Raw genomic sequence first — 21,872 nt, 5'->3', positions numbered from 1 at the left:
ATTTGGTGAGGACTCACCTAACCACAGTGATGAAACAGCTCACAGCAAGCGGTTAAAGCAAGCAACCTCACAGGAGCGTATGTATGTATCAGTTCAACAGGTAAAGAACAAACACAGGGGTGAAAAAGGATCAAAACCTCAAAGGTATTCAGCTGCCTAAACACCTCCAAAGACGGAGATTTAATTCACTTCTCCAAATCACACAGGTGACATAACAGAGCAGAGTTCTGAATCCAGATTCTTGGATTCAAAAGCACCTTCATAGCTTTAATGTTTTATTACAAACTTCCATCGTGGCAAATCAGCTGTGGATCAGATTCTACTTCTACTTATCCCAGCATACTCTGCATCAACACCACTAACATCAGAGGAGTTCTCTGGATTTCGATCAGTGCAATGGAGCCATCTCTAGCCCTAATGATAAGCAACTGGCAACAGGTTACAAATAAACTTTCAGGACTTTAATCACTGCTTACAGCAGAGTGTCAGCTATTTAAACATGCACAAGTCAAGGAACCAACCCCTTTCTCATAAATGAAAGAAAACAGTTTGTCAAGGTATCTTCCTGTTGAAAATATACTGTATATTTAAAAGAGATCACTCACTCTCGCAGAGATATAGATAAGAAACTAGAACACCTATTAGTTATGTGGTTCCCAGAAATGTTTTTTATGAACTCCAAGCATTTGCCTTCCACTTTGTAGTCTGTAATTACTGTAACAGTATGAATTTCTTTCTTATAAAACTGATTTTCTCTGGAGAAACTCATGATCCTGAGATCTGTTGGAAGGAGATCATTTACAAAAGTTCCCCCACAAGTATATAAATCTCTGTTACACATTCTTCCCTGTCATGATGGCTTGTAGTTGAAGACTGACTAGACAAGTGTTTCCACAGGAAAACCACTTGGGTCAACACATTCATATATGAGATGAAGTCTCTCCTAGATAACACATTACTTTCTCTAGCTGTTTACATATCTAGAGTGTAATGACATTATTCTGCACAAATATTCAGCTTGTTCCAACTTTTGGGGGAGTAATTTTGGAAGGTAGTTTGTAGCATCACGTTGGACACTCTCTACCTCCACAATGTCAGCCTGACATTCTTCTCTATGTTTCCAAATCCTCCTCCACAGGTTTAATCTCTCTTTGATTACAGCTCATCTCAAACCATGTAAATCCAGCAGACACTCTCTAATTTTCCAGATCTAAATACACATCTGTGTGTGAATTCTACCCAATTTAACAGCTCAGCCATGTTCTTATCTGCAGTGTAATCCTTCACGAGACTTCAGAAACACAATAGAATTGCAGATGTGCATCTCTGGTAAGAATTCTCATCGATAAAACAGTACCATGTAACTAAAGCAGATAGGTATTTAGATTTTATTAAGATAACTTTATCCAAAATACCATATAAAGGAAAAGTTATCAGTGGTTATAGATGGTGGGTGGAAGAGAGCAGTGAGTCACGCTCACCATGAGTAAAAGTGCTGAGCCTCTGCAAAGCATTGCTAATGTGTCTGTGAACAAACTGCTCTCTCTTCCTCTCCACAACAGAAGTAAGACAACAGAGTATTCGAGTGGCAAAACCAACCCTCATTGTTGCAACCTTGGGGGGGGGGCCCAAGAGCTGGGAAGACCCAAAGTTTTAATTATTTTAACTAAAGAGCTGTCAGTAACATTTTTTTAATGCAGAATAGTCAGCTGCCTGGCTCATTCAGAACAATTCAGTGGTCTTTCATCAACCCAAAGGCAGAGAAATAAAAAATAACTCTTTTTAATAGGGAATCTTACAGGCAACAATCTTCCAAGAACAATGGGAATCACCAATTTGGAATTTATCCTTTGCAAGTGATGGGTGGAAGCTCTTGGTGAGATATACAGGAATTTCAAGGCCAGACAGTAAAAGTATCATCATATGTTTGAGTCTCCACCTTTGAGGTAAGAAGCATTTACTGTTTATTATACATTCAGTGGAAAAAAACTTGAGAAGAAGGCAGTTCAAGCTGGCAGAATTAAAGGTGAATGACAAACCATTTTATACACAGAAACACACATCAAGAACTGCTTTTCAAACACTTCAAATCCTGATCTCAGACACTTCTTTGTGCACTGAGTAATCTCCCGGAAGCCAAAAAGACTATACATAGATTTTAAATGTTAAATAGATACAAAGTGTTTTAAAGAGACACTTAAAAATGTAAGAATAACAGTTTCAATGCATGCAGAAGTGTCCTTGGAATTGCATTTGTTTTGGTAAAATCCCCATCACCAAAACAAATTTAATAAACTAAATCTTTCTTTTATCAGGGCCAAGTTATGAATGATTCACAGTGACTAACACTGTGTCCTGCCCTGTGAAAGGCTCCTTTGTGCTCAATGGGAGAAAGGTAGGAATCTTATACTTGATGAATTCACACTTCCCCAGTATTATAAGCATATGAAGGTCAAATTACTTCACCAAACTACAACAGAATTCCCAAGAAATAGGTTTGCATGGGGGAAAGCAGGGGAAGGAAAAAAAAAATAAGGTTTGACGCCCACAAAATATTTCTTGTCCTTATCATCCTCCTTTGCTACCCTACAAAACATTCCACTAGAGCCAAAACTAAGGGCTTAATTCTGGGGAGTACATTAAGGCAGCAAAGGAGGATATACAAGGAACTATTTTATCCAAAAGAGAAGACTCTCAGTCAAAGGGTGGGGAAAGAGTTTGTCCAAAAATTCTTTTCCCAACTTTCATCAATACAATCAAAAACTTCTTTTTAAAAGAGATTCTCTGCCTCACCTCCAGAACACAAAGCCAAAGCCAGGCAGGACCAAGAAGCTGTTACTACCATTGTACCCTCCCTTTTCAGGCCTACTGCCAAAGCAAAACCTGAGCTTCACTGAGTTTAGACAGTCCCAAAGTACCACAAGCCATGACAGCCTGACACCAGCTGAGAGCACCACTACATGAAGTCCATAGCATTACTCTTACCTCATCATTCTCCTCTCTTCCCCACACCCACAAATAACACTGCCTCCTAAATTATGAGGGACAGGAGACAGGAACTCTGTTATCATACTCTAAGCTCCAACATACCCCGTCCTAACTTCCTTTTAAACCTCCTGCCATACATTTTGGTTGCATACAAAGGTTGCAGAGAAGGCTGATAATTTTAACCTCAGGAATTCAGAATGTACTCCTATACAGGTTAGATGAGCACTAGAGAATACAACCATCAGTTCCTAAGATCTGTCTGGTCTTCCACTGTTACTAGTAGTATTTATTTCAACAGAAGTTTCCTAGAGGAATTAGGGTCCTCCAGTATTGGGCACTAACAATGCACCCAAGAAACACCTACCTTCCCCAAAGGCCTCACAAAAATTACAACCTCTGAGAGGTACATGCAGCAAGCAGATGGACAAATACCACTACTACCTACACTAAGTTGGAGGTTAAGAGAGAGGGAAAGAGGGAAGGGCAGAGAGAGGGACTTCTTTTCTATAGTATGGCTGCCACTATTAAACATGACAGGCAGAACATGCTATAGATCAGGAAGGGCTCTGGAAAGAGCAGGAACTCTCTTCAGCAACACTGGAGATCCCTCTGATCAAGCAAGATAAGAATTCTCTTTCAAATATATCAGCATTCTCTCTGAAACTACTTCCCCTGCTTTAAAAAACAGATTCCAAATAATATTTGACACCAAGCTCTCATGGAGCATATTCTATTCTAGCTTCTTCAGCCATTAGCACAAGGTGACCAGTAACACAAGGTGAACATTTTATGATTTGCTCACACATTTTATCCCATCTATTAATCATCATCTGGCCACAAAGCCAAATTAAACCCCCTGACCAAAGGGTGCTAACTGTAAATCAAAGTCTTGTGTACTTTCACAAGATGGAGACCCTGCATGGCATATCATCTAGGAGCCTGGGATTTATCCTCTTCGACTTAAGAGTTGGGTTAGGTAACAGGACTGCTTTGATTGCAAGCTCTTTGGGGTGAGAGTTGTTCTGCTGCAACACAGTTCATAGTCATACATCATACAACAGACTCTGACTGGAAGTCCAAAGGAAGGAAGATTTGAGATACTGTCTTTCAACTATCACCGAGCAAGTCCTTGCACAACTCATCTCTTCACTTTTGAAGTCAAACATAGCACTTCCCTGCTCTACAATGCAAGATATTTAATAGTAGCTGTCAATCATGGAGACTAACTAGGGAGAAAGAGAGAACTGGAATAAAAAGAACTGTGTCTGATATGAAGGTACTTTCCATTTCCAGAGAGACTAAAACTATCCTGTGAGCAGTTTTCTGTTTTAGTCTAATTTTTGCACAGCTTCAGCTCCACAAACTGCAATGGCAATAATTGTGAACTGCACTGAGCTGGGCATTGGTCCATAAGACTTGGTTTTCAATAAATAATACCTCACTTTTCACAAGGATTTGTTTAGTTGCAAATGCATTTCGCTTACTGGTCACTTTAATCCAGATTTTAAAGGGGTTCTCTCAAAGGGATTTTGAGAATGCAGCAAGTATGCTAGGATGCTTTCTGGAGCAGCACAGCTGCTGTGCTTTACATTGCAGTGACCATTTTAAACAAGATTTTACCATATTCCTCCCCCATGGCAAAGTGTTTTCTTCCAATTCTCAAAAAAGTCAAGAAATTTGTCAACAAGAAGAGATTTCAAAGAATTATTAAAAGCATATTTCACAGTAACTACAGCAATCGTATTTATGTTCCAAAATGGAGTGCAAGAGCAATTAACTGACAATTGTAGCAACATAGTGAATCTGTGAATTACACTGCTCACAGGAATAACTGTGTTCAGGAATGCACGATGGAAGCAGGAGATAGGTTCAAGATGTTTTGGAGCAGGCTGAATTACAGACAGATGTACATCACAGCGTGTCCAGTCAAAATGAATTAAAGCAGAAATACGTATGAGCAACTAGACAAAGACCACCAAATCATACTGTTACAATTAACATACCTTGCAGTGACACCTGTGGCCTTCCAAGATAAGAAATCCGGAAGATCAAAGAAGTGGCCTGCCTTCTCCCAGCATGATTCTCTCAGGTTCTAACAAAACAGTTATTAGAAATGGAGATATTAGAGGCCAGGCATGATCATGTCCTTATTTTAATGCCATTAAAAACCCCTCACATCTATGTAAAAATGAGTTTTCCCAAACCAAATACTCTGATCATCCAGTCCACTCTGCTCACTTTGCAGTGATTTACTGCCTCAAGAACTGAGCCTTTTCCACACCACACACTGATGGTGAGAAAAGTTTCCCATGCAGAGTTCATGGAGGCACATGTTTCAGATCAGTAACGTGGGTTCTCTCAGTTCCCTTTCAGCTGCTCAATGTCAGAGAAGTCTCAAAGTCAACAGACAACTTTCTCAAAGCATATATGCTTGAAGAATTTCCCACTTTCTAAAATTAATCATTTTAAATTTAGTATTTTTGAATTATAAGTATAGGAAGAAAACAAACAGCTCTGTGAGCACAAGAACAAAGCTTTTGAATGTATTTCAACATGACTGAAATATGATTAAAGCATTTAAGAACCTGTAAGCTTTCAGTGAAGCTTTTTTCCACAGCCTGGGATATTCAAGAACTCTCAACTGCCTGGATTAACCAGTAACAATCAGCTCTAAATCCACACTACAACCCAGAGTTGCCACCACAGCATGCCCAGGAATTCCGCATAAACAATTAACAGAAGTTTATCTTTGCAAACTCTGCCCCTTCTCAAAATTTCCTTGAATGCACAACACACAAAGCACTATGAATGTCCAAGTTCGCATTTGAAAGGGTTCAACATTATTTCCTCAGCGGAGGGAATAACTGATGACAGTTACAGGAAAACCCTCCAATTAAGGGTATGATATTTACAAGCTTCTGATAGCCACACGCTATTTCCAAACTCCTAAAAAACTCTTCCACCAAGATAGATCATTTACAGAGGGTTCCCAACACTGTACTCTGCAGAGAGCTAGTGGTGCAGAAAGCAAGCAGACCATTACAAGATGCTGTTCACATCACCTGGGCCAGGTTTTGTTCTTTGTTTCTCTCTCCAAAGTTCAGTCTGAGTTCAGCTTATGATAGTATGCATATTCTTAAAATTCCTTTTCCATAAAAACAATCTCCACACTTGCCACAGGTATCAGATGATGATGAATGGCCAAAAAGTTTCCCCAAAAGTAACTTTTTATTCCAGTGTGCTGTAAAGAGTGGGCATCACTGTCCTGCAATACAATACTACCTTTGGCCTCAGTACATTAAAATAACTAGAGAATATCAAAACCAAAAGTCAGTGCTGCGGATCACAAGGTTCACAATCCAGGCTTCCACAGGAGGATAAGATTCCATTGAAAACCTCCACCAGCTTTTTAAATAACTGAAACAGTGGGAAGTGTTCTCACTTATGAGCAGGCGTTGTACTAGAAACACAAATCCTAGGTGGGGTCTTTTGGGCATGAAGCTCTGCTAGATGGGACAGCCTCAGCAAAAACACAAGTTAGGCCAACAGTTGCATCCAGCAGGCCAAGGCAGAGCTGGAGAAATACTTCAGAAGTGCATGAAATGGGAAACTATGTGGGTCTCCATCTCTATTGAAGAAATGTGAAGGATGATTTAGCTGCCTTCTTGTCTTCTACCTTTCAGGTGCTACCTTTTTCATCTACTCTCCATAAGTTCAGGCCGAGACTCTTGTACAAGATTCCTGAGACAGATGATTCTTTAGACAAGTAAAAGTATTAAACACTAAGAGTGTCTCAATAGCATAAGCTTTGCCAATGGCAAATCCAAGTCCTCTCCCCTCCTCCCCGGAAACCCTGTAAGAACCTGTGGTACACACCTGAGCAGAAGGTCAAAGCACTTTACCAAAGGTTCTAGTAGCTTTGTTATTATGCTTTTCTTGCCAAAGCTTTGTTTTTCCAATTCTTCATTAAATTGTCAGTAACTAAGATAACAATTTAAATCATCTGCATTTTAAAAGCTGCCATCAGTTTTCTGGAGCAAAAAATTAATTACATGCAGTATCAAGAACTGTTGAACTAAAATAAAAGATAATTCCATTTTAAGAAATACTGTTTGGCTCTATAACTGAATTCAGATACTGTGTGATATTGAATCAAAATCTTGTAAGTCCAGAAATTTACTGCAATAGAATCTGAATTCCAGAAACTAAGCTGCAATTGGGTAAGTACGAAAAAGGCAAAATTTTGTTTTGTTTTGGATCATACAAAGAATCCATCTTCTCTGAGTTTAGTTCTTCAAAAGCTTCTAAAGCTTCCTGGGTTTCTATTGAGTACAGAAAGAAATGCCCCAATTACAGCTTTTTAACATAGCACATACAGCCTTTGCATGTCTGTTCCTGAGCGCTCGGGTTTCGCTCCTGGATGTTATGTGGCTGCTACTCCCATCCAATTTAACTTTATATATGAGTGCAAAGGTGCTCCATAGCTTAGTACAAAGATCATTCAGCCTGATGATGTTGATAATCAAAGCCATAACGTACTGTTCACACACGTGACTATCATCAAGAAGCAAGAGGAGAAGAATGGCTATTAGTGTTAATCAGAAAAGAAACTGGATTAAGAATAACTGCCCTCTTCGAACAAATCTGTTTCATCAAAGATACTCCTTGGATCCTTATTCTATTACTTCAAGAATTCCCCAAAGCCACATGTTAGTGACATTAAAATATGTTGTTTCATGAACATCCAAATGATTCATTCTTTGCCATCTTGATGCTGTGTCATCACTAATTAGCACAGACAAAAAACAACATTGCATGCCCCGATGCTTTTTCCAAACAAATTTAAAAGTCTCCATGTTTTCGACACTCACTGAAGTTATTTATTTTCACTCACAGGCAGGAATCTGTGGCCACATTAAAAGGATTGTGGAAAAGATCCGGGAACGTTCCCAATGCTGTATTCATATCCTGCGCCTCAGCCTCCAAACTCACTTGGAAAGAAACTAATCCAATCTTCCTATTTTCCAGGGGTACTTACGGAGTCCCCTTTCTTCATATCTCTCTGTGATGGTTTTGTGTTTAACAACTACGCCTTTTTAGATCCTTACAGATAATCCCAGATACTTAGGTGGCAAAGAGTTCAGGAATTATCAAGTACAATGTCTTTTAATCTTGCTAGACAAGAAGGGTTTGGGGAGTGAGGGATCAGGGAACTGATATAGAGCACAGGAAAGGCCTCCACTGCCCATTTATCCCTTGACAAGTCACAGTATTACCATGAAGCCATACCGCACAATTTTGTGCTGTGTTTAATGTGTTTGGTCGCTACTTAGTTGGACTGAAAATAAACACAGAAGCAGAACTTCACTTGAGCTCCAGCACCTGATACAATTATGTGGAGGCAGCTGGAGGCACATTCTCCTTGGGAAAGCTGAAAGACACAACCATATTTAATGGTTTGCTGAGGTTGTCTGTTTCTGTACAGGAAAGTTTGATTTCTACTCTTACCAAGTGTACAATTTTCTTGTAAGATGAAGTGATCTTCAGACATCTGATGTTTGTGAAAATGCTTTTTTTTCACACCAGAAGTAAAATGTGTATATAAACACCAAAGGTGTCCTGACTTTTGTTATTGCTAATACAGATTAAACATGAATCATATTATCTTAAATGCCAGTACATATGCAGCCTTCGTATCAGATCCCTGTTGGCCAAGTGTTTAACTAAAGATGGGCTAGAAGCAAATCAACTGATTTAGCACAGGATATCAGTCTGAATTTCACCACTAGTTATCAGCCAAAACCCACAAATTCAAAAATCATCCCAAACTGGTGTGTTAGAAATTCAGATTAAAAGCAGGAGGTGCAGATGGAAGCACGAAAATGTTTTGCCATTTAAAGTAAAAAAGAAAGCTGGTGTGAGCATTCAAGTTCCACATCAGGTCAAAATCTAAGTCATTTGAAAACCAGCAAAGAGAGTCATTCCCTGAAGAACCATCTGCTTCTCCCAATTTAACCCTAAATTTATATCTAATCTCCCAGGCAATCTGTAGGCTATGTAGTGTATCAGTCCCTCTTTTTCTAAGTGACAAAAACAAATATACATTGTGTGAAAGGAAGAAAAGCAACTGAAGACTTAATCCACATGCCCACGGGGATGTAAGAAACTGATGGCCCATTCCCTGCTGCGATTCAGACAAAGCAAGGACTTTGGATCTCCCACACTTCAGATCAGATGCCAAGGCATGTGATAGAGCTATTCTGAGATACACAAGATAGGCTCTGAGCAGAAATTCTACTCTTGCCAGAGCCAAAGCTACAAAGTGATCAATTCTGCAACTACCAGTTGTAATCTAATTGGTAAAATACTAACTAACAGAATTACCAGATTCATCTTGAGGGAGGAGAGGGGGAGAGCTTGGAAGGCAACCTCTTAGGGGAAGGCTACTGGTGAAGGCGGACAAAACTGCCTTGCTGTAACACAATCTTTACCCCCAAGACACTGTCGTAGACACGTGCAGGTACTTACTTGATCAGCAACTGCAACTAAAAGCCAAACTCAACAGCCTGAAGTACAACTTCTGCATACACGTCTGCACTATGTATGGATTTGGATAAAACAGAGCTGTTGAAGCATTTATAAACAATTCTAATCAAGAGTTCAGTTCCAAACTCAGTACTTGGACTCATTCTCACTTAACACTGAATTTATTATTTATATTAATGGAAAAATATCCAGCCACATCCAACAAAACAAAAAGCCAGCTGCAAAGGCAGCAAGCGACGGAGAAGACAGAGGCTGCTGCCAAGCTAATGTGAGTACATCCACTATTCTTCTTCCCTCCATAGCCAGGGAAAGATGCTTTAATTGTTTCTGCAAATTATCCCATTGGTAGCTGCAAGTCACAGGTGTACAGAAAGAAGAACTATGATGCATAAAACGGCAGCTGTAACACACAGAAAGATCACTGACCACAGTGCCAGAAAAATAATTACTCAGAAACTATTGATTTTAGCTATTAATTGCAGAGGAATGATGTTAGCCAGTCACTCTGACCTTTTTGCCAAAGGGAGGCTCTTCTTTGCTCTTACACATATCAAGAACAGAGTTGTGAAAGCACAGAATAAGACTGGATTTTATTTGGAGACAGTTACCAGGCACATACCTCTTCCCAGTCCAGCATCCCCCACCCAGTTAGCATAAGCTGCAGCATCTCTGATTTAATGGGACTAGTATTTTTTAGAAATAGCTGATTTGTAATGTCATTACTATGAGGAAAATATAACAAGCATCCTTTTGTTTTGGCACAAGCTCCAAGAAAATTTCCAGCCAGGAATTAGTAAACAAGATCTTTTTCTTCTGCTACCTCTGAGGAAAAAAAGTACTAACAGGCTGGACAAACCCTCACTGCAGCTTTTACATCACTCTGTTTAAGCTGTGCTCTCACTGTGATCATGTTGGTTTGCCATAGCATAGACAGTCATGTTATATTGACAAGCATTTGTCACTCCAAGTGAAGGAGTATGTACCTTACATTTTCAGTTCAAGTGCACACATTTACCTATCAGAACTATCTGCACACTCATTCAGGCAGTGAACATCCAATTTCTTTAGCAAAAGTCAACAAAAAAGCACAACCTGCTTAGTAAAGCTGCAAAAGATGGACCTGCAACTATAGGAGAAAAGAACTATTGCAATAATGTTTTGCAAGATAATTCTAAACAATTAAAAAGTCTAAGGAAATAACAGCAAGAGAAGGGAATTTAAGCAGTTGTTTTGAAAGACCCAGTAACCAGGGACTACTTTTGTTTTCAGTGAATTTTACATTCAAACTTGTCTTACTGACTCCAGGAATCACAGCATCACAGAATGGTTTGGGTTGGAAAGGACCTTCAGATCATCCAGTTCCAACCCCCCTGCCATGGGCAGGGACACCTCACGTCACCCAAGGCTCTGTCCAACACTGCCAGGGATGGAGCATTCACCACTTCTTTGGGCAACCTGTTCCAGGGCCTCACCACCCCCACAATAAAGAACTTCTTCCTTATGTCTAACCTGAACTTCCCGTTTCAGTTTAAACTCATCACCCCTTGTCCTACCGCTACAGTCCCTGATGAAGAGTCCCTTTCCAGCATCCTTGTAGCTCCCTTCACATACTGAAAGGTTTTGTCAAAATTATCTTACTGCTTATTTCTAAATATTTGTGAAAGTAAAATGATTCTTTATTTCAACTTCATCTACAGTTGACGTTCTTAGTTCAGCTGACCACACTCAACAGTCAAATATTACTGTATCCACAGAAATTAGCTTTTTATAAAATCCTGTATTCATTTTGGTTTCCATTACAGATTTAACACTGGACTCTCTTTATCACTGCACATGGTCAACACAGGCAGAGAAATACAATGCTCCTCCTAAGCGGACCCCAGATGTGCACACTTTAACGAGACTGCCCCATAGGCTATACAGTAGCTGCATTCAGCTGATCATTTACTGCAAACAGCTGTCCCCAACTTGCAAACTCCACTTGCAGTGATGGCTTCGTCATATGAACACCTATCTGCAATCACAAACATCAAGACCACCCAATTAAGTTCATGTAGACTAACCACTAGGTGCCAGAGGGTAAAAATGATTCAGCAGCAATCAAACAAAGCTGAATATAAGCCAATATAGTTCAAATAAAAGATCTCAAAAGGCCTATTATGGCATTTATAGTTTAGTTTCTTAATTCAAAGCCAAAATGGAATAGGGATGAAGTGCTGGAAGCACAGAATATGCCCTGAAGCCTCTAGTCTCTAGTTAAATCTCTATCTGTGTATAGTCGGAATGAAATGCTCAAGAGAAAGCATCATATGGAAAAGCAAGTTCACAAAGCAGCAGATGACAGTGACTTGTGACTTTGAAGAAAAACTGCAACATCCCTCTGCAAATAAATACAAGGCAAGTGTTACGAGAAAGCCAGGAGAGCTAAGGACCAGTATCTACTTCTCATACAATGATGTCAGCTCATTCCTCACGGTGAGTGATGTCATCTTTAACTTCAGTTCTAGGAACAAGATGATGGAAATGGAAAAGCACAGTTAGGTCACCTAGGTCCTCTTCCCCTTCACCACTTCCAACCAATTCAGAGTAAATTTGCAAAGTCATATTCTTCAGCAATATTTTTAATTGCTTAGATGAAAACTCTTGAAGTAATAGAAATTCAACTCCTTTCTTTGGGAGACAGCCCAGTCACTCCAGATGAGCAATCCTGCTGGACTGACCTATGTCAGACCCTGCCTCATGAGCTCAGGTTTTTAGATACTACAGCTAGGAGAGCCCAGGGCAAAGAGTGAGAAGACAGGATCTCCTAACGTGGCCTCCCAGAGTCAGGTTAGCACTGTGGCAAGGGAGAGGAAGTCTTTGCTGACAATGTACAATTAACCTACAAGTGTAACAACATTCCAAAGAACCATTTGGTATCAATATCTTAAATAACTTACTTCCAGAAGTGCATCTAGCTTGCCTCCTCAATCACTAATCTCCTAAATGACTCTTAACAAACTAACTGAGTTTACAGTCACGTTTGTGCAACTTATCTCGAATTAGCAAGACTGTGGTTTCATATGACTCAGAATCCTCAGAACATGGAAAAGTCAAGGGAAATCCTGAATATTTATCAGTTAGGCAATAAACTCAATAAGAAACATTTCTATTTATGCCAGCCTAAATAAACTTTGAAGCTCAAGAAAACAATGTTAAGAGTTCCAAAGAACTGAGGATCCGCTGAAAGGAACATATTTCATTAGGACTAATTTTAAGGTCCTTTCAAATGCTGTTTATTATTACATATACATGAGATTTGATTAAAAGTATCCAACATTTTCCCAATAACACAAAAGTGAACTCTGCTGGTTACTCCAATGGATTTATGAATTGTTCTTCATTATGAGGACGAGGCTATTTTATCATAATCTCAGATACAAAGCAGTTATTTTCCCCACTGCACCCTCTCTGCAAAACCTAGATCAATGCCAGCAGTTATGGAACATGCACAGCACCAATCCCTGGCAAAGATGTACAGGGGGAAAACAGCAAAAACATTTAATAGCAGCAACATTAAATTCCTGGGGAGTTCAAAAACCATTCCAGGGAATTCAAGGCAAAAGTCAAGAGTGAATCTTCATGTATTAGGGTGTACCCACTGACCTGGAGCATGACTGTACAAAGTGCATGGTTATGGGGGTTGTTTTGTTTATAAACACCCACATGCTGGAGCCATGTCAAGCTTCCTGGTCAAAAACGTTCCACAAATGTGATGCCCACCAAAGGGAAAAAGGTGCAAAATAGCTTCTGGACACACCTCTGTTTTGCCAGTTTTGATTATGGCCAGTCACAGAAGATTATGCCCAGTCCATTCTTTGCCTTAAATTCCTGGGATACTGTCAGGTGCATGACAACATTAGGAAGGCATGTTAAGAAAGGAATAAGGAAAGAAAACAAACATCTCATATGGTCCATGGCATGCAGATGTTGACTGGGGAATGATAGAGTTCACTATCTCAAGGGTGTCCCTGCCTGTGGTAGGGGGGTTGGAACAAGATGATCTTTAAGGTTGCTTCCAACCCAAACCATTCTGGGATTCTATGAACTAAAAAGTAAATGAGATTTTAGAAACTTGTTTCAGAAAAAGTAGTATCTGTTCACACCTGTTCACAAGTACAGTTATACAGTGGAACTCATTGCCACAGGACACAGCAGCTTCACAAAGTGCATGTGGGTTCAGAGAAGATCAGCTAAATTTATAGAGCAAAAACCTCACTACTAATCAGACAAATAATGAGTCAAATGGATGGATTTGTGCTCTGACCCACTACAGTTCTTGCATCAAGCAGCAGGCTGCACCTCTTGCAGTCAGCTGGCTGGAAACGGTTCTAGAAATACTGGGAGTGTTTTCAGGAAAAAACAACCAACTGAACCAACTGTACGTGTTTGCAGAGGTTGGCAGAAAATTCCTGGAGAGAGTTTTACAACATAGAAACAGACTTTTGGGATGCTTTGAGAGGGATCTTATTTGAAAGCGGCTCCTGAGACTGCACTGCTCACTGGAGCAAGCAGTAGCTTGGTAGGAAAGGTTATTTCACATACGATATAGAAAATATAAGCAGAGGTGAGGATTTAAGTAAGACAAACTACTCAGATCTGTGATACTTTAAAGAAACCTTGCTGGTAGCATATTTGGTGACATTTAGTAGTCAGGAAAGCTGGAGAGACTGAAGGCCACGATCACAGCCAGGCACACGATGTGGGCAGACACTGTGTAAAACTTCCCCAGGCAGCTCTGTCAACACATCTCAGCCCTAACATTCAGCGCTCATAACAATCCCAGTTTGGCCTTCTCCTCAGCAACACTGAGGGCCGCATTTTCAAGGAGTCTAATTTTATGCCCATGAAGTTCTCATCTAGCCAACTGATTCAACACTGTGCAAACCACGTACAGCAAGTATAGTTATTCTGAGTTGTCACAACAGAAGCAGAATGGGAATTCCAGTTCCAATTTTGCAAACACTTCAGATATTCTCAGTTAAAAAGGATATAACCTGACATTCAAAGTCATTGTAGAATTCACCCTCCTTGGCAAAAAGTGAGAACACTTGCATTACATGAGGCTGAATTTCAGCTATTAGAGGCTAACATGAATCTTTGCTGCTAGCCCTAAATCATGTAATACATCGTCAAGTTACTGTGACTGGCACTGAAAATAAACCGTTGCTCTTCATACAATTCCTTACACCCTCCTCCTACTTTGCAACCAGTACAGTAAGCAAAGACTCCATCACATCTCTCTCCAAAGCGAGAAAGAATAGCACTACACGCCCACATCTCAACTGATTACAACTATCTCCATAATAAATGTTATTGTTCCTTCTCATGAGCTCACTGAGGTCCTAGTGAGTTAAGCAGGGTAAACTTAAGCAGTTTAAGTGTCTTTGCTAGTCCACTCAGGATGCAGGAACTGTCGTGTGAGCGGCTCAGCAGATACTGAGGTAAAAAAAACCTCTCTTAAGGGTAATAATCTCTTTAGCTGGTACGTCAGGAGCTGAAAAGGGACATATGAACAAATCCTCTAATGCCCTTTGCCAGTCAATCTCTGCTACTGGCTGGCATGTAGGGTAAGGTGAATTGTATTTCCTACCCATTTGCTCATGGAGGGAACAAGCCCCGCAATAGCTGTTCTCCCCCTTTGTACTACATACAGCAATTATGTCAGAGGGCTTTGAGGCCATAGCACAGACTTACACCTCTTAGGGACGACTTTTAGAAGAACCCATAATCTGGCCTTTCCTCATAAATCAGGTAATGATATTCCAGACCTTGCAATATAAACATGTTTTGAACACAATGCATTCATTTAAGGTTTTTACAGCTTACTTTTTATTATTTGTAAAATGACTGACATATGATACTCATGGCTAAAGAGGGAAAGAACTGGTAGATGAATATTCCTATTTCAATATAGCATCCACAAACAACATTAATTACCCCCTATTATCATTAATCTGTCAGTACCTGCTTCCACCAGTTAATACCTTTGACTTACCCCAATCTGCACCTTGCTACCATACAATGTTTCATGCTTGTAAGCACAGGAGACTTTGGCTGCTTGAAACTGGCAGTAAGTAATTTACATTTAGGCTTTGCTAAAATGACAGCAAGTGTCATTGAGATCAAATGTAAAAGCCAGACTGGAGGAGGCTATAAAAAATTCAAGTGGCAAGCATTTCTCCTTTTATCTGACAGCTATTATTAAAAGGCTATATGTCATTCTGTAACACGCAAAATTTAAACACAAGAGACAGAGGTAGAGTTCCACATTATGAATAGAGCACCTTCCCTCTACAGATAATCTGCTTCCTACAGAGGGGACAGAACTAAATTGAAGCTCTACCTGAACAGTTTCTCTACCAGCAGCCAAAGACATGACACATCCCCTCACTGTTGGATTCCGTGCCCAAAAGACAGTCCCTCTAGCCAGGATGCCCAGTGCTTGGATGAAGCTGTTTTCAAATGGCTATAAATCCATTCCAGAAGTAGCACCTCCCCACCTGTAAGCATGCCCAGCTACAGTGGTTGGGAGCAGCAAACACACCTCCATAACTATATCCTGGGGTACTTCAAGGACTCATTCATTACCTGCAATTAAAATTGTATGTATATCGAACCTTAAAATTAGACAAGAAAGGCATATGCAATATTTCTATCAGGAAACACTGAATTTCAATAAAATCAAAGCTATTTCTAAATAATTGAGAGGAAACAATGAACCTCCAAACATTTTCACCTCAACTTATGGCTGGCCTTACTTTGCAAACCTTTGGGTTCAACACTAAGGCTGAAGACTTCTGTTTTAGAAATTTCGTTCTTGGAAATTAACAAAGGGCATTAATCACTAGTAAAAATGCAGCACAGTCTCATATGTACTCACCTCCTTTATCCACAGCAATTTAGGTGGCTGCATTTCCACAGACATCACTCCCCCTACATAGCTCAAAACCCTGTGTTGCGTTGCATTGATGCGCTCAACTTGACTGACTGCACGATGGTCCATCCACATAATGACATTCCTATAGTTTTGTCCTTGGGGAAGAAAACAAAAAACCGGATTATTTTAGGTCTGGTTTAACCCCACCTAAGTACTGGAAGTTACTGGACTCTCAACTGCGTCACACTTTCACTTTGACAATAGAAAACTGTAAATCTATTTGTGTTACTAAACCACAGTAGATATTGAAAGATATACATTTCTAGCTCTCCGAGCCAACTTTAAGACATGCTGAGCACTGAGAATGCTGACTGAAAACAATCAGGCTGTGAGCATCCAAGAACAATGAAACACCATGCTCTCATAGACTGTATTTCATTCAAAGAACCCAAACTTCTTGACAAAGTACATATATTGAGTTAAAAATATGAAGAAGGATTTTGGTGACTAAGAACTAAAAATGACATTATAAACTGAAGTTAACTCAGCTAGTCAGCTAGCAGGCTGGTTACATGGATTCTCTTTCCTTTTCTAGTGTTATGAGAAGAACTACCCTAATTCCTTTCAGGGGAGTGATTTGCTGAAATGCTTTTATTTTGGATGTGGGATGAAAAAGCATCTGGCAAGTGTGCAGAACACAGGAGAACAAGGAGGAGAACATCGTATCAAAATTAACCTACAGAAGACCTGCTAGAGAGGTGGAACAGTAATCCACATGACACTTGAGATTCCTCTCATGCTAACTTGAATCTTGGAAACATACTCTAAGACAAGGTAGAGGTATGAGACACACCGCTAACATGGTCTGAAATACAAGTTGGAACTGTGAGACAACCACACAATGTCCATACCAGTGTGACAGTATTCAGTGTGTTCTTATCTTTTTATTTAACACCACCGTGTAAACTCCAAGTTCTTGAGGATATCAGAGAACAAAAAATGAGAACTGAATTTGACTCAATAGACCAAAATAGCCCCAGACATCATTAGGCATTGAACAGATTGTAAGAGACTCTCAAACTGAAAAATAAATACTCTCATCTAAATTTAGCAAAGGACATTTTGGGGGCAAAGCTGGGGTTTTGTGAAGGGTAGGAGGAGATGACAAATACAACTGAGAATAGAAAGGGAACATACACAGAATTGTGATTATGGCCCTGTAACTACTGATTTAGCACACACCTAATCTTACATGGAATTCACTGCAAAAAAACTGCATCACAGACTTTTTGTCTTATGAATCATCTACTCAAATACTAATCAAAAAATTACAATTTTTAGAGGAAGGTCACAGGCTTTCTGAAGTTTAGCACTGTCCCAGACAAAGACAGAACACCAGGGTAATAAGATACACAAGCTGAATCTCTTGCCTGCAGCTCCATGACAGAGTAAGCTGTTAGTCTACACTAACACTATCATTTTTAGCATTCCTTTAGCCAGTATGGATGGACATTTATACACGCTGTAAAAGCTGTGATTAGTGAAGTCTGAAGGAGGTGAAAACATACAGAAAAGAAAAACCACCATAGATTTCTCTAAGAAGCAGTATCTCTGAGCCAAGATGAATGAATTGGATCTTAGGATGCTGAACATTCAGCCAAACTAAGTAATTCTCATCTCAGATCTAATTTTGCAGTAGAATAAAACCAGTAAAACTCTCATAAAAAAGATTTCCTGCCATCTATATCTCCAAGAGTTAGCCCTGTAACTTGGCATTTGGGTGCAATCATGCTTGCTCACATCAGTGGTAAATCATGCACAGTAACATCAACTTTTGTGCTGGAGTCCTACCTTCCCGGTTGACTGCCAAAGGTTGGAATTGTTTATCCACAACAACAAGGGAACATGTAGCATCAAACCCAACCCCTCGAATGTGGCTAGTATCTACTCCAGAGACAACTTTCTGTAAACATACAAAACACACATGAACACAAACATATCCATATAGATGCAGTGTGAACCGTGTGAACTGTGTGAACTGATGAGTACAGAAATTGAGTTACAAGTTGCAAGCTCAATGTCCGAAAGTTCTGAGATTCAGTATTCTTTAACACCTCTAACCAAAAATACACCAAATTACCAAAAATTCTTTGGTTGTCAAAACTGAATTCAGAGGTCCATGAAGTTCTTTAACAGCTTTTTAATCTTAGTAGCTACAGTCCTGCATAAAAGCAAGAAGCACAAGAACATCAGAAAACAAAGCTAGCAGAAAACTAGCAATGTGAATTTTCTTGCTCTTCTAAAAGCTTGGAGTTGAGCTGCACGAGAAGCATGAGCACAGGATTAGGGTCATGCATTCCCACCAGTTACCTCACTCAGCTCCCACTTGTGGAAGCAATGATCTCCTTGAACTGCTTTGTAATATTGTGCCACAGCTTTTTGTCTTGCAATAGTGAAGGGACCCAAAACTAAAGTCGGTAAAAACCTGTAGCAGTGGTAACACCTCTGCAATGCACAAGTGACAGATAACACCCCTGGAATGCACACCTTTCCAAAAGCTCTGCTACCAAGAGTTTGGATAGCATACTTTTGGGAAGATTTTCCAAAATAAACAAAAACCTCACTGCCCCTAAAGGGTTGAACTTCATGGCTTCCAGCAGCACTGGAAAAAGAAACACAACACCCACATGGATTAAGTGCCAAATGAGGTTGCAAGACACCTAAAATGTAACACCGTAATAAATTGTCACTTCTCAGCAACAATAAAAATATCATTAATTAATACTATAACGAAAGACTTTCACTGCAGTGCCAGTCTCTTACTGGCTCTGTAACAGTATAGTTCCAGAGCCTGTATTTTATGGCTTACATATAAGAGATTGTATTTAAACAGGTCCAGAGCAAGAACAAAGCAATTCACGAGGAGAAAAATCAAATAAGTAGAATAAAAGACTTTCTCTGCTTTAACATCAAGCTATTCTTCCCTGTCACTCACTTTTGCCTACCCCCTCACCTCGTCTCCTTCATCTCAGGGAATTTCTGCAGAGCCAAGCTCATGAATGTTTGAAAAGGCTGATCGATAACAAGGGAATGGGTGAACTGCCCATCTGCAAATTACCAAGCACATCATGAATATTTAAAAAGCCAACCTTAGAACACCGAGCAGGCTGGGGCTTTATTAAGAAAGATGAAATGGTCTATATGTGCACTCCCAAGCAAGGTCACTAATTTACTTTTACCACCAGCATGTATAGGCAGCTCTTTGGATCAGAGAGTAAAAAGAAGCACAAATTTTCCCTTATTTCAATCTGGGGTTATGTTTGGTACTATCCACAAACATATATAATTTATTTTGGTGTTATAATACTGGATCCTCTTACAACGAGGATCACAGGTACCAGACATTAATGGTAGGCACCATTCACAAACCAGATCACAATTTCTCTACAATAAATGCTGGGTTTTGAATCCAAAAGAGCACCATGCACATCTTGAAATATATATATTACCAGGTTCTGAGCAACTTTGGCTCCTCAAAGAACTGTTTCGTGGATATAACGTACACAAGAGAAACAAAACCCCCAGATGTGACTCCTGTAGGCAGTGGGCAAGTCCTTCATCTGAGCTAACAGTGCAAAGGAAGGCCTTTCATTCCATTTTCACTTGTAGCACAAGCTTCTTTCACTCTGGCCCTCAGCTCCTCACCTGTATGACAGTTGCTGAGAGGCTACATCAGCCATATCCTCAAGATACCTTCAATGCACAAGAATGGTTACAAGTTATACAGTAATACAGCAAGCACAAAACTGAATATTAAAGGCCAGTGACTAGAAGACCTTAAACTTTCCAAATTTGAGGAGCTACCTGCAACATATCTCCTTCATTTTCTTTTTCTTCACGTACCTTTGTGACTGAGCAACAAGCAGCCCAGATGTCTCCAGTGGATTGCTCATAGTGGTCTGGTTGGGGCTCCCAGATTTGGATTGGCTGCTCTGCATGTGCCACCACTGTCCCAAACCCATCTACCAAAGCTGCACGAACACTTGCTGAACCAACATCAATTCCAACATAGTATTTTTCTGGAGTCTGCTTCTTGCTGTGCATTTTTAACACAATCTGTCAGAGGGAAATAAAAAAAAGGGGTTAAAAACAGATTAAATGACTGATGATGGAAACCTGTGATCAGCAGGACAGGAGAGATGCTGCAGAGGCAGTTTGCTTAATTTTTTTCATTAAGTCTTCACTTGGCACTTAATTACTTTGAGTTTTCAAGTCTTGCACTACTTGTATCATTTTTCTTCAAATGTCTGTGAGTAAGTTGCATGAGACAGAAGTTCCTGAAAAGTGAATCGTAAATGTGCATGAATGCAATCAAGGAAACGAGCTGTGGTCATACAGTATCATGTCTAAATAAAGGGGAAAAACAGGGAAGGAGACAGGAAGGGAAAGGTACAGTTCCAAACTCAGCAGCAATCAGGGGCTGGTGCTTGACAAAGAAGGGATATTTCAATCCAGAAACTCCTGGGATTTCCTGAATTCTGGCAGATGGGGAACTGCTGGTGCCTGGTAAATTGAATTCACCTCTGGAAAGGACAGCACTAATCACCACAGGTATGTCATTGCCTCAGTGCAAACAAATTACACTCCTGAAGCACTGAAAGGGGTGGTGTGCCTGGCTCAGCTGAACCCTGACCTGAAAAGGAAGGACAAGCCAAGAGCTGCTCTCTGCCATGGAGCCAACCAGCTCCTGAGTGGCATATTCCTGCTGAATGAGCCAGCGAGGCAGGCAGAATGTCTGCAGAACCTGAAAACAGTTTGCCTCCCCCAAAAAGTGACCTGATGCTGATAATTATGTGACATCTGGTACATATCATCCAATTTTGAGTCCTCCAAAGGGGAGGGGAGGGAGGAACCACATGAAGAACAAACTGGTTCAGTTTTTAAGAGCTATGTACCATCAATCCACCCCATTTTAAAAGTTCAGAAAATTATTTGCTGAAAAAGTGTTCCCTACTCTCTGGCAGCCTACAAGAACAAAGGTTAATTATTCACACTGAGTTGCTGATTTCACTATATTATGGTTAACTATTTGACATTTAATACAGTGACAAATGCACTGTACTCAATTTCTCACAGTTTGCCCCTAATTACTAGTTAACATTTACATTTTAATCAAGCTGAGAGGACACTAAGGAAGAGCTAATACAAAGTATTTGAAATGTCAGACAAGTATCAAGTTTAGTGCTCATATGAATCTTTAAGCCTCTGAAACACACAAAATTCAGCTGACACATAGCTTCTGATTTCCAGAAAATGGATGGGTCAATTATAATGTGATGAATACTCAGTATTTACAGAGCACCAAAATGGCTCTACCTAAAACCAGCCCATCTCTCCCAAAGAAATGACCTGCATTACT

At 40.0% G+C, this 21,872-nt stretch overlaps 1 protein-coding gene across 6 annotated transcripts in view; it reads right to left on the bottom strand.

Moving 5' to 3' along the window:
* The window catches only part of FGGY (FGGY carbohydrate kinase domain containing), a 299,368-nt gene that overhangs the window by 112,911 nt on the left and 164,585 nt on the right, over positions 1 to 21,872 (bottom strand). For 4 of the 6 annotated variants that reach the window (XR_003992624.1, XR_003992626.1, XR_003992625.1 and 1 more), the window contains 4 exons: positions 20,357 to 20,569; positions 18,305 to 18,416; positions 16,457 to 16,608; positions 4,992 to 5,080 (listed from right to left, as the gene is read on the bottom strand). Coding sequence is in view for 1 of the 6 variants with exons in the window: in XM_030494718.1 (XP_030350578.1) it covers positions 4,992 to 5,080; positions 16,457 to 16,608; positions 18,305 to 18,416; positions 20,357 to 20,557 (554 nt within the window). In the remaining 5 variants the exon portion in view is untranslated. Of the gene's footprint in view, positions 1 to 4,991; positions 5,081 to 16,456; positions 16,609 to 18,304; positions 18,417 to 20,356; positions 20,570 to 21,872 lie in introns of those variants that run through there. The other 2 variants (XR_003992627.1, XR_003992628.1) reach the window with 2 other exon arrangements.

This window comes from Strigops habroptila, chromosome 8, assembly GCF_004027225.2.
Source record: "Strigops habroptila isolate Jane chromosome 8, bStrHab1.2.pri, whole genome shotgun sequence".
NCBI lineage: Eukaryota > Metazoa > Chordata > Aves > Psittaciformes > Psittacidae > Strigops > Strigops habroptila.
This window is presented reverse-complemented; position numbering and strand designations above follow the sequence as displayed.